The sequence below is a fragment of the Larimichthys crocea genome, chromosome X (assembly GCF_000972845.2).
Source record: "Larimichthys crocea isolate SSNF chromosome X, L_crocea_2.0, whole genome shotgun sequence".
In the NCBI taxonomy this organism is placed as follows: Eukaryota; Metazoa; Chordata; class Actinopteri; family Sciaenidae; genus Larimichthys; species Larimichthys crocea.
The window spans coordinates 15,516,340-15,530,333 of NC_040020.1; the positions used below are offsets into that span (position 1 = coordinate 15,516,340).

Sequence of the window (13,994 nt, forward strand, 5' to 3'; positions counted from 1 at the left end):
TCTGGTCACATGAAAACTGCAGGGCTCAGTTGTGTCCTGGGTGGATGTAGAATGGGCGGGTGTATGTGGTGAATGCAGAGAGAAGGTGGGAGGATGTGTTTGTGTGTGAGGGTGTAGATGGTAGGGACTCACTCTGGCCTTGGCGGCAGGGGTGGAGGGGTCTGATGCCTTGTTGTTCTGGGTGGAGGAGGCCTGGGGAGACAAGCACCCCCTTGGTCAATACAACCTCTAACTGATCACACGCCACAACACAACGGGGTGGAAGAGCAGGTGGAGGGGTGGGGACGTGAGAACCGATTAAATGGAGGTGGGGGGGCTGAACGTGTGGGTTAGCAGCTGGACCAATCAGATCAGTGTATGGGTCAGTGTAGCCAATCAAAAGTATGTATGGAAAGTAAGAGCATGGATCAAAAAGAAGCAAACTGAACCAAGCTCTGTAATTACTGTGTGGGTGTATGAATACGTTTATATACTGTAATGCAGCAATTAGATGTACGATTTAATTATGGGCCAATCAAATGGGAGAGTAATGTCAGATTTATACATTTGTTTGTAGAACTGTCAGATGTGCTGCATCAGATGGAAAATGGCAGTAAGCTGGAGCAGATGGAGCACTTTTCAAAACATTTAAAACAGCATTAAAAGATTAGTACCAAAAAATACAGTTTGTCCTGTGTTAGTGACAAGAGCCAATCAAATGTCAGCACAAAACATGAGTGTAAGAGCAGTTACAAACAAGAACCAGAGAACAACAGATCAAATGTCACATTACTGCAGTATGTGCTACTGATCAGACAAACAACAACAGTCCTATTGATGAATACTGAGGGTGGAAAGGTTGTTAGACCAATAAGCTCCTGTTGAATGAAAAATATTAAAATACATAATAGACAAATCAGTGGCACTTAATGTGATGCAGGTCGGTGATGTGTTTGTGCGTGTAAAGTGGTTTCACTTTGGCAGACTGACAAAAAGAGTGGGAGTATGTCTTTGACACTGTGGTAACAGACCTGCTACTGCATAACACAGTGCATCTGCCTCAAAGGGTGAACAGTGGCTGCAAATTACAGTTTGATGCCGACAACCGGAGACTCTGCAACATTTTCCCTTTTCGCTGCTCTTTTGTTGTGTGCAGGAAATATGAGGTTGACATGAAATTTCACAGAGCCTCTCTACACCGATCTAAAGCTAACTGGCCATGTAATCATGTCTAAATGATACGTTGAGGAAATGAAAAATGACTGTGAATATGAAACAGGGTGCTGCATGCTGATCCCTGGATAAATAGAGGGTGGTGGGGGGTGTCAGTGCTGGGTATGACAAATCCTTGGTGGTATGCAAACCAATGCAGACACTGCTATGTATTAGTCTGCTCTACAGTGTGAGCAAGCAGAAGACGGTTAGTGGAATATGGACAGATGTGACATAAAGATGGTGAAGTAAAGGAGATGAAAATGCAGAGCTATTTCACAGCACAGCAAGGTGTACCTTACATATGCACGACTACAGAAATGACTATGACAAATCATTTAGAATATCTTAAAGGACCAGTGTGTAGTATTTAGTGACATCCAAGGATGTTGGGAAAACAGTGGCCACAAAACACCCCTATCTAGGGCCACTGTTTGACTTGTCCACTCTAGGCTAGAAACATGGTGGACTCTATGTAAGAGGACCTGCTCTCTCTGTAAAAGACCCGGGAAAACACAGGAAAACAGTTAGCTCCAACTTTCACATATAAATACAAATCCCAGCACCTCTGAAGCGCTGAATACACTGCGTCTTGTTAAATCTTTTTTTGTTAATGAGAAGATCGACAGATATGATTAGATAATCAGCTATGATTAGTTTAGCCTAACATAAACAAGTAGGGTGTAACAGCTAGCCTGTCTCACTGCAACATTAAAAATAACCACCAACACCTTTCAGTGAAAAATAACAAGATAGGTGTAATTTTTTATAATGGAGTTTTATGGGTGTTGACAGGCATATAAACAACTGTGCTTTGACGAAAAAGAAAAAACATGGAAACAGGATGAGCCGGCCTGACGCATTGTATCAGAGAGCAGGACAGACGGAGAGCAGACGATGTTTGTGATTCAATGAGACAGCACAAACCTTTCCCCAAGACACACTGGGACAAAAACACAACCAGGTGTCTGAGCCATGTCAGTCCACGACATGCTGTGCACCTTTATCACAGTGGAATAAAGATAAAAAGAGCATTTTCACTGTTTTGTGTGTGTCACTCTGTGTGTGTTACAGCAGGTGCCAATGGACTCTGAGAAAGTGTGAGACAGGTGTACCTGCGAGTGTGAGAAACAAAGTTGACATGGCAGCTTTAGGCAGTGATAAACAATGTCAATGCTGCATGCTGAAGTGCGGAAGGAAGAACGGATGAAAGATAATTAAAAGGTAGATGAATGAGGGGAGCCAGGGTAGAGAAACAGAAAGACAAACAGAGAAACAGATATAACACTCTCCAAGAATCTCTGCAGTGCAGAGGTTGGTAAGTTTGTAAGTATTGATAAGGTGGTGTCATGCTCCCTCTCCCACTTGAACTCATTACAAATGCTAATTTGAACATTGATGTTGACAGGGAATGTCCTCCCCTCTCCGTCCATCCTTAACTCACCCTTATTACATGTCTCAACAACAGCTGTGACACACTGTGCTGCCTCACAGCACAGCAGTGAGTTTTGGGAGTGCTGCAAATGTGACTGAATCCAGTGTATTCAATGCAGACATAGCATGCAGGGATCTTCTGTTTGGTTTAGTAATCAGCCCCAGATACATAGACATTGTTGTTACAGATTTATAGGGATGTATGGACAGCACTCACGATGCTTCATGTAATCTACTTCCACATCAGTAAGCATTGCATTGAGACAAACTACACAAGCAAAAGCTAGTTTATCATCAGAGTATTCAATATATTGTTAGATTAAAGGTAAAAGAGTGACATAACTTTTGTATTTCTATATAAGATGAATTTCTTACATAAACGTTTGTAGAAAACTTTTATTTCTATCAACCAAGTGAAACAACCTTTTGTACCTGTCTCATAAATGCAGAGTCTGTCCTATAGTCTTATATTTTAAGACAGCTGATGCTTGCAGGTTCTGACAGAATGAAAACAGTCATGAGGTGACTGGTGGGATATCACTACGTCCACACTTAGCTAGCTAAAAAAAAAAAAATTTAAGTGTATTTTTCTCTTTGTTTTGGTGTCCTATCTGTGCAGTATGTAAAGAGGAAAGTAAGCTATGGTGCACATTCTTTAAAGGACAGAATTTAACTTTTTATTTCTGATGACTAAATAACTGCTTTTCATTTTGACATACATTTTTCTGGCTACATTAAAATCAAACCACAACACAGAAAGCAAAATCTCTCAACAGAATTCTTAGTAAGGGCCGGGGCATCCCAGTAGCTCACCTGGTAGAGCATGTACGCGAACTACAAAGGCTCAGTACTGTAGCAGTCCAGGTTGACTTCCAACCTGTGGACTTTTACTGCATGTCATCCCCTCCTCTCTTGACACCTTCCTGTCATGTCATTCTAGCCAATCATGCTGCCCAGCTGCTGTCACCAACCAGTTTTTCTAATTATTTTGTCAGATAATTGTAAATATAAAAATCAATTTAAAAAATAGTGGTAAATTCTGTAGTGCAGCAGCACAAGAATTACAACTAGCAGTTAACTTTTCAAGAAATTATTGATGAGCATTTATTTTGACAGCCAGTCTGGACCCAGTGTGGAGGAAAACATATTATTATGATGTACAGCACAAATCACTTGATTGGGACTGATTGGTTGATACCAGAAATTAGTCTGCATCATTTCAGGTTAGTTCTTTTCCTTCTACTGTTGGGTCTGTCCTACCTTTCCTCCACCAGGCTGGTATTTGATGTTGTCAATGGATCCGATCTTGGAGCGGACGTTCTTAAGGTCAGGTGTCGGAGCGTTGATGGGTCGGGGGGTTCGAGGAGCGCGGGGCACCGGCGGCTTCTTCTCCATTGGGGTCTGCTTGGGCACGGGGGGTTTGGTGATGACCCGGCGGCGGTGAGTGGAGGCCTCCCCGTTAGTGGAGGCAGCTGGAGTAGCAGGAGTGGTGGAGGAGGCTGGGCGGGGACGAGCTACAGAGAAAGTGAGTATTAACATCAAAGAGATGTAGATATAAAGGTTCACAGGCTTTACGATCTCATTAATCATGAAACTAGCTGCGTCGAGTAAAGATGAAAGAACAGGAGCTGGTGGTCCCATCACCTTAGCCACCATCATCATCCTCTAATTTAAGACATCAGACATGGTTATTTTGTCACTTATTGTCCCCTGAAGTCAGCCAGACATTGTATGGATTAAGCCATAAACCTAAATTGATCGGTGCAGGCTAATTTTGGAAACGTCACAGATTTCTGCCAGATCAGTTGTTGTCTGACATGCAGTTTGAGGAGGTCATAAAGGCTGATTAACTGCTGAATGATGAACTATCTGGCTATTGTGACGATCCAATGGATTTCTGTTCGAGAAGTTCTGTGATCAGATTTCCCAACACGGCTGCTGCCAAACGATCTGTTATGCACTATATTGAATCTGTTTTAATATCACTGGAGTAGTATTTCAAACATCTCGACTGAGTCTGTGCTGTGATCTAATGCTGACCTTCACTGCAGAACATTTGCAGACAGGTTTTTCTTTTTTTCCCTCCTTTCTGCTCACAGTGAGATCACACAAAGTAATGCTGGCTGTGTCTCTTTTTGTGAAAATTGTTGAGGGTGCTAAATCTTTTTCCAAGGATGGCAAAGTCATGACCCATCCTACTCTGCCTTTAAATGTTATTTACTTAGGTATGAAGAGTGAGACTGGTTAGGGTTAAGGTTAGAATACTGGGGTAAGCCAATCAGAGGCAGAATAGAGTGACTCATGATTAAGACTGTTTCCATCCTAGGAAAAAAAGGTTGAGGACAGTGCCTTGATTGAATAAACTTAAAATTGACAAGAACAAGCTGCATTAGGTGCAAGCTCCACTGTGTGGCTGGACAATTGATCCAAACAGTGTGAGCTTAAAAGTTCTGTATAGATTTCTATCCATAACCTTTATTTTATTCTGGTGACATTTAGAATTCCAGGAGAACAATATTGAAATGTACCGTCACTGAACTTTGTTGTTTGTTACCTGTAATCTTGGGTTTCTTGGGCTCTCCGGTCTTATTCTCGGCCTTGTCACTCTTGTTCGCTGAAAGCAGGAAAACAATCAACGTTAGGCTGAAATCTCTCAGTTCATTTTCAGTTTCCAAGAGGTTATCAATAGGTGCCACCCAAGGTGCCTCTGTATGCAATTGGATAGATCTTAAACCAATCAGAGCAATGGAAGGTGTGACGCATCTCTGAGTGACACATGCAAGGTGGGGCGAAGCTTGGTAAATTTCCAAGTAGTAAAAAATTACGGCCCAGGAACAAACCTTCTGAAATTACAGCTAAACGGTAACTAAAATATGTTTGTGGAAAGGAAGAGGAATAGTCAATTCAGTAACAGAATGTTGATTTAGATTTGATCAGCTTGTGAGCCGATGTGTTGGATGGACCTAAAGAATGGATGCAGCAACCGATCTCTTATCCACCAAAATCTTGATTAAATGTTTGTGATTGGCCCGACTGGTTCCAAGTTTGGTGGAATTCTGTTTGAATGAAAGGTTGGCCACACACATCTGCCAGCACAAAAGAAACATGAGCTTGCACTTTTGTCTGGTCCCAACGCTAGCGTACAGTATGTATTCTACTGGCTATCATGGCTGTGCTCTTGTTATAGAGTTGTTGTGTCAACAAGTGACCATGCAAACGCTGATGCTGGAGAAAACTGGAAAGCTTTGGCTTGTCAGCTGGTCATCTATTTTTCTGCTGCCATCAAAAGTAAAAGAAGAAGGTGATTGGCTGTTAACGGCCGATGAGTCACAAATTCATGTCCAACAAAACCCTGCAGTTGGCTGCAATCGTTCTTGATTGATCAAATGTGCGGGAGCTTTAAGGGATCTTGAGTCATTTCACAGTTTCTGGAGGTGTGACAGCGCATCCATCATGTTGATAAAGCTGTGCTGTATGTGATGCTGCCATCATGTGGCAGAAGCATTATGGAATCTGACTAAACTGCTGCCATTGGTGCGACAGTCACAAAAGCAATGGAGTTCACTCATGCAGCTAAAATGATATATGCACCTTGCAGCACATAACACCCATCAGTGTAAACTGAGTGAATGAATCATATTCTCTGAGGGTGCTGAGCTGAAGTGCACAAAAAGCCTGTTTGACTAACATGGCTCAGACTGAGTCATAGTTCCCTCACTTAGAGAGGTGAGATACTGTTTGTGATGTGCAGATAAAAATACCAGTCTGCTGTCTTCAAAAGCCAGCTCCTCAATCCGATTATGTGTAACATATGGTAGCAATTCAGTTAGCCTGTTGCCTGGAGTGGTGCCAGTCCACATTGTGAGTCATTTTTACAGCTACTATAGTGAGTTCAGGTCCTGTTGTAGAGGTCATGTTGCACTGGAAACACTATGAAGCAGCCAAAGCAGAGAGGAGATACCGTCTGTGACAGAGGGCACAGACACTGGAGATATAACTGAAATGATGATACTGTCCAAGCTGTGTAAGTGTGTGTGTGTGTGTGTGCACGTACCAGGAGTTTTATTTGCAGCAGTTGCAGAGGAGCCATTCTTATTGGCAGATGCACGGGGAGTGGGTGTGGCCTTTGGCGCAGGTGAGCGTTTCTCAGCTGTACCATTTTCTGGAGTCTGGAAATCCCAACAGAAAAGAGATAAGCTGTTTTGTGACAGTTTGTGAGTTTGTGTACATGTACAGTAGGTTTGTTTGTTCTGCTGCTGTGTGTGTCCTGTTTTTTGGCCAATCATGCAATCGTGACATAAGAAAAAAGGCGAAGACATACTTGAGATGGACAGTAGAGGACGGAAGGAGGACTAAAGTTTTATGTATCGGATTAAAAAAATCAAAAAGTTAACAGAAATAACAGTCACTGCAGTCATTTGTGTGGGATGTCACTGATGTCAGAGGTCATACAAAAGCTTCTAAAGCCGCAGTCGGAAAGAGATTTATGTAACAATATAAACATCTTCTGGGTCAAAAGTTGAAATCAGTGGGAACAAAAGGCCTTTCTCCGTGTTCCACGTTCCAACTCACGTCCGTGGGAGTTAATACTTGGCAAGTTCAACAGACATCTACCGGCTCTGCCAGGCTCTGGTTATTACGCTTCCACATAACTGTGAATAATGGGCTCATTTGAGATGAGCCAGGCGTGCAGAAGGCAGAAGAAACCCACAATGCACGTCTGTTAGATTTCTGTCCGACTTGATCCTGAAACGCTTTGCCAGTAGGCAACGACAACCTCACAGGATCACGGGAGCTTCAGCTGATCTCAACCAGATTGCAAGACTTTCAGGGCATGATGGGAAACATTTGGTCCTCCTCCAATCTAAGTGTTGATTGGCTTAGATGTTGAATCAACAACATGAGTTTTTATACAAACTTTATATTTTCATTAGAGATAGATTTAGATGTTATATCAGTCTGATTTTGCCAAAATTAAGTTTTGTTTCGTGTGGCTACATCAATCGATTAACTGGTGACCGAAAAAGGTATTTCTTTTAACCTGATCAGACATGACTAGTGTCATATATCTGATTTGGTATCTATCTTTGGTATGTACTATTTGGTAAATTGACATGCTTCCTGCGCCACGTGACAGTTCACGTCATGCCCACGGTGGCACAGATAGTAATCGAATATCGTCACATGCGCTAAAAAAATAAGCCTCCTCCACACGTGACTCACCTGCTGTTGTAAAATAAGAATCACATTTTAGGGGGCTGACACAATGTTTTGAAAAATCATTACAGCAGACACAGAGAGACAACAAGAAACAACATACAGAAAGAGGCTCGGCGTATGGAGGGTAAGGGTGGGGTCTTAGTGTACAGGTGTAGGTGTGTGAGGTGAGCAGATCTGTGAGTGAGGTGGATCTGGAACTTTTATTTCTCTCCACTTGGATTTTAATTGTAAAAGTTCTGTCCAGTCGCCTAACTTTTTAATTTTAAGAATTGATTTGTTCGAGTGAGAGACGCTCCTGTAAAATGATTTTGTTCAAAGAAAAAGTGAAAGTTATTTAATAGTCAATGTTTGTCATGAACATAAAATTAAATTCAATATTCTATTACAAAATGTTTGTGTGTGCTGTCAAATAAAGTTCTTAGAAAGAAAATCAGTATTGTACAGAAATAAAACCAGAAGGGGGCGGAGCGAGAACATGTGTGTATTACATTGGGATGTGACTGATGATGTTTCACAAGTCCATGAGAACACAGGTACAGACAAGAACGCAGACTGAGAGATGTTCCAGTCTATCTATCCATGTGGATGATACTCACCATGGCAGCCTTGGCTGTTGATGGCCGCTTGGCGGCTGTGGGTGTGGTTGCCTTGGGTATAGGACTTTTTTTATTGGCTGAGGATGTGGTGGGGGAGGGGCGTTTGGCCGAGGTGGCCTCACCATTGGTGGAGAGGGTGGGTGGGCGGGTTTTGGCTGAGTTTGGTTTAGTAGAACCCGCGTCAGGCTGGTGATAATGGAATTAAAAGAAGCCACAACAGCAGAAAAAAAAAAAAAGAGAGAAGGGAAGGAAAGAAAAAGCGATCACTGATTGCAATGACAGCGTGATGGGGCAGCGAAGCCAGTATGACAATCATAAAATAAAATCTAAAATTAAATTTGCAATTTACAGAGAGCCCATGAGCATAAATCATAAAATTAATCTGAATCTGATGAAATGAGCAGCAGTCCAAAAGCAGCACAATCAGGTCACTCATACACAAACACTGGGAATCAGCACGCACACATCCATGGAGACTCGACATGTTATTTAACACTTCTACACACACACTACAGGCTCAGAGAGCCAGATCAGGCACTTCAATAGGGTGGACAACAGGATTTTATCCAATATCTATTCTCTCCTTACCACAATATCATATACAGCAGTTAGGGCCCATCATAATAGCGTGCACTGGGCCCTGTTGTATCATAACTGTCTATATACTCCTTCGATCAATTAAAATCGTGAGTCGCAGCTCTAAATAAACAGTGACGGTGCCAATAAACTGTGGCGGTTTTCTCCATTTTGGACTCTCTGGCTTTGCATTCCTTTAAGACTGATCGTTACTGGTCAGCAGCACAAAGTTCATGTTAAAGTTCATCAAAATAAAACACATTCGCACAGACTGAATTTGCTGCTGTGAGTAAATCCACTGAATACTTTGAGATTTCATGACCTGGTCACAACTGGCTTTAAAAAAGACACACACGCACACAAGAAGGTCCACACATACAGACCGGTGGAAGCAGAAAAAGCAGTGCACTGACTGAAGTGGAGGATCATCCTGATCATATGTGTGTGTGTGTTTTATGTGTCTGTCTTTGGACAGAGTTGTGGCAGAGTTCAAAGCAGTGACCTTTGGGTGACAAGGCTGTTTCTTTAACCAGTGGACACTCTGCCACTTTGGGTGGGTGAATCTGTATGCAGGAAAAGTGTGTGTGGACAGCAGTGTCGGTCTGTGTGTGTGTGTGTATGACCCACCTTGCTCTTGCTGTCAGGACTTGTCACAGTCTTGCTGCCATTGCCTGTTGGGGACTTAGCCGTTGCTTTCCCTCCCTTCTCCTCCTTCTTCTCGGCCGGTTTCTTCTCCTCTTCCTTCTTCTCGTCTTTGTTGGTCTTCTCTGGCTTGTCCACCTTCTCCGCCTTCTCGTTGGCCTTGTTGTTTTTCTCTGCATTCATCTTATCCATCTTTTCCTCGTCTTTGACGATCTTCTCAGACTTCTGGTTCTTGTCTGGGCCGTTGTCCTTCTTCTGCTGCTCATCTTTCTCTTTCTTGTCCAAGGTGTCGATCTTGTCTGTCTTGCTGGACATGATGTCTGTCTTCTCCTGCTTGTCCTTGTTGTCAGATTTCACTGTGAGAGAAAGAACATCATCGTCAGCATAAAAGCATTTCGGACCGAAACATTTTCCAATTAATATTTGCTAAAGAATGTTATTTGTAAGGCTGTCTTGTCTTAACAAATTAAATCTGATAGATCATGTGGTATAATGTGGATCATGTGGATAGAGCTTAAATAGCGCCTTTCTAGTCTTCCAACCACTCAAAGGGCTTTATACTGCACATCACATTCACCCATTCATTCATTCATACACTGATGGCAGAGGCTGCCATGCAAGGTGCCAACTGCTCATCAGAAAGGAGCTAATCATATTCATACACACCCGTGGCACAGCCTTTGGGAGCAATTTGGGGTTCAGTATCTTGCCAACACAAGGACACTTCAGCATGGAGACTGAGGAATCAAACCACCAATCTTCTGATTAGTGGACGGCCTTGTTTGTAGCAAAGACTTTTCTTTTTGAGGTTCAGTTTTATGCTGAAACACTGTGGCCATGGTTCAGGAAAGATGTAGTCACGGTTCAGAGAGAGCAGTCTGTTAAACATTTGAATTCCTTACATGCTTCTGAATGCTCAAAGTTTATTCTGGGTCAGATATAGTGACGTACAACGCAACCTTTGAATAACTTGCACACAGTCAGACCTGAACAGCTCCAATATCTAAGAATGTTTTAACCTACAAAATCCATCACATCAAGTCATTTGCTCATTGCAAATGGACTTTAGTTATTTATAGAAATGAATGTTCATGTGGGTTATTTTATGTAGGTCGCATCAGCAGATGATTCTGGGTCTGGTTGGTAAACAGGCCAAGCTCAGTGATTCCACCGCTCCGCATTACACAAGTTTCCAAATCCATGTCAGTAAGGTCATATCCAGAATATCCAGAGTATATCCTGGCCTTAGGCTGTATAAAATGAATAGTCTTTTTCTCTCTCTCTCTCTCTCTCTCTCTCTCTCTGTCTGTCTCTCTCTCTTTTCAATACTTAATGCACTATTTGAATTACACGTTGAAAAAACATCTGTTATGCACGATTTCCTCATTATATCTGGTAGTGTTTTGTACATTACATTGTATCAGTTATAACAAGTATATATATATTTGCCCTCTACTGCCTCTATCCTGAGACCCTTTTCTTTGTATATATATGACATAAAACTTTAACTTTAATAATCAGCTGATGTGCAATTTTCTTTCACATTATTCTCAGTGTTCATGTCAGCTGTTTCCTGTTTCCATGTTATTTCGTCCTAACCAATCAGCACTGACACACCATCCTGTCTCCTGGAATGACACCATCATCTTATTTTCAGTCTAGTTTTCTACAATAATCGAAAAATTATACAAATATAGCCTCTTGCACACTTTTTTGGGGTGATTTTTTTCTGTCCCCAATTTTCTCTCTGTGGCAAAGAAAGACAGCGCGTCCATGACGTGGGCGTGATCCAGAGGTCTGGGACCAGGCTAAGATGACTTGCCTTTAAGTGACTTTTCCGAGGAAGGCTGGCTGATCAATGAGTCATACAATTCCCATGATGCATTTCAATGGAATCTTTACTTAGACCCTCCTTAGTCCTTGTCTTTCACATTCTACATGTCCTGTTTGATACACACACTTTCTTTTACAAAGTTGTAACTCAGAGCTCAATCCAGAACAACCTTAATGACGTAAAAGATAACATCATACAACTGGAATGTCTGTTTTAGGATGTTTAGGATGATATAAATATATTAAGTTATTATTATAGCTATGTTTAGTTATTGTTGACTTATGTATTCAGGTAAGATTGATTGATGGATATGAGTACAAAAAACATAAATTAGTTATTAAAACTCCATCAAATCAAATTTGAAAAGGTATGTGTCACGTCAGTGTTCTTCGTCAGTTTGCCAGGATTATGAAAACAACATTCAGACATCCTCCTCCACAGAGGAAGCACTAGGTCAAACTGGGATGCCAACAGCTGATTCATAGGACGAGCAACAGTATGAGAAAGAAATGGAAAGAATAAAGTGAAAGCGAGAAGAAGAATGACAGAGAAATGTGAGCAGAGTGGAAGGAGACAGCGACAGAAGGGGTTCAGGAGGTTGATGGGGTTATGGGCGACAGCCGGGGGAGGGGCAGAAAGAGACAGGGCCTCTTTGTTGCCACCAAGACATCTCTTATATAACAGTGACACTGGACAGGCCTGGCTATGCTGTCCCCTAATGTCCACTCTCTTGCCTGTGTGCTGACGTTTGCTGTGTGATAACTCTCTACTCTTTCTCCTCTGAAATGGTGCAAATTTGTTTTCTCTTTCTCTTTGGGACTACAGACACCATCAAACAAAACACTGTGGCTGCAAACCAGCTCAGCCTGGAGCCAGACTGATTATAAGAATGGAGGATTTTTACAAGCGTGGTCATGCAGACAATGGAAAAGGCTAAAGTACGTTCAGAGTCACTCATCCCTTTTCTCACTATTCATCCAAACAGTATTGTTTTGCCGTGCTTTTTTGAGCTGTAATGAAGTCACTTCCTGCCTCGCGATGTTGAGCTGATGTTAATGCAAACTCATCACTTGCTGCAGCTGCTTCACGAAACCTCTCAATGACACCTACTTGTTCCATGAATTTTAATGTCCTTGATTCAAAGATTACTTGCAGTGTTTTGGTCCTGTCTGATTCTGATGTCTCACAGAGAAAATATGCATCAAAAGAATCCATTTCATCTCAACAGGAGTGAAGGAACTAAAGAGAAGTGTGTCATCTGTAATGCTCAAGAGAATTAAGAGATTCTGTCCACTGTTCTATCTGTCCTGATGTATCAGATTGTAATTTTGCTTTTTTTGCTCCAGACATTAAAAGACTTAAGTGACTTAGCATTTCATCTATAAATCATGACTCAGTTTTTCAAAAAAGGATCAAAATGGATGCTGCAGGATCAGAGATACCACCAGACAGATACAGCTAGATAAAACAATCTCAAATATTTTTTTTCTAGAGCTTTCAACGACATCTCGTTGTCTTCATCAGCAGATCAGCTGATAAAACTCATAAGTGGACTTGAAGATTGTTACTGTGAGATTTAAACAACGTTGTCCTCTCCAATACCAGACGCAGCAAGAAACATAAGCAGTCTGGTGATCAGACAAGATGTGAACTCCCCGAGCTCAACAGTATCAACAGTACCTCATTCATTAATGTCTTATTAGTGAGGTGTGTGAGTGTTTGAATGGCTTAGATACATTGTTTTTGTTCTGACTGTCTGTTACTTGCTACATCAGGCTTTTTGTAATGATGTTTCCATATTGTCAGAAAAGAAACTGGGTCAGTAAAATGTTACCAATGGAAAACTATGGAAAAAAGTTCCAAGTTGGAATAAACAAAATTACCTTTTCATATGGCTGGTGTTTGGATTGTTCATTGAACACAGAAACTTGGATTTCTATCTGTTACAGGAAAACAAACTCAATTAAACTGACATGGATCTCACTGGGGGAAAAACCAAGAGTGAGGGGCTAAAAGCAAAAAGTAGACTGCACCAGTTCTGCATCAAAAAATAATATATATTTATAAAATGCTTGAAAGAAGCTGTACTCACAAAGTATCCACACATAGAGACTTTAAAATACGGCACTGTTATTGTGGCAAAAACACAAACTGGTGGCTTTATTTCTCATGCTACAGTGGTCTTCATCACTGTATCGCTCCACCCTGCAACACCAGCAATATGACTCATCTCAACATGAAACTGCTGGCTGAGAACACAGAGGATCCATCTAATACCACGCTACGATACACAGCTGCTGGCAACCAGCTGTGTGTGTTCTGGTGTGTGTGTGTGTGTGTGTGTGTGTGTGTGTGTGTGTGTGACAGACAGACAGAGAAACAGAGAGAGTTGACTGCCACGTAAATCAGGGCATGACTAATATACACAGACATGGAGCTGGTGCGAGGACATTTTGCTGCAGGCGGCCTTCTCGACACACACAGACACACACAGACACACA

General features: G+C 41.8%; 1 protein-coding gene across 8 annotated transcripts in view; it reads right to left on the reverse strand.

Moving 5' to 3' along the window:
- Nucleotides 1–13,994, reverse strand: part of map4l (microtubule associated protein 4 like) — a 98,194-nt gene that overhangs the window by 15,169 nt on the left and 69,031 nt on the right. For 6 of the 8 annotated variants that reach the window (XM_027283192.1, XM_027283191.1, XM_027283193.1 and 3 more), the window contains 6 exons: nt 9,645–10,015; nt 8,442–8,627; nt 6,680–6,794; nt 5,180–5,239; nt 3,886–4,139; nt 133–192 (listed from right to left, as the gene is read on the reverse strand). In XM_027283192.1, coding sequence (XP_027138993.1) covers nt 133–192; nt 3,886–4,139; nt 5,180–5,239; nt 6,680–6,794; nt 8,442–8,627; nt 9,645–10,015 — 1,046 coding nt within the window. The remainder of the gene's footprint in view (nt 1–132; nt 193–3,885; nt 4,140–5,179; nt 5,240–6,679; nt 6,795–8,441; nt 8,628–9,644; nt 10,016–13,994) is intronic. The other 2 variants (XM_027283195.1, XM_019256961.2) reach the window with 2 other exon arrangements.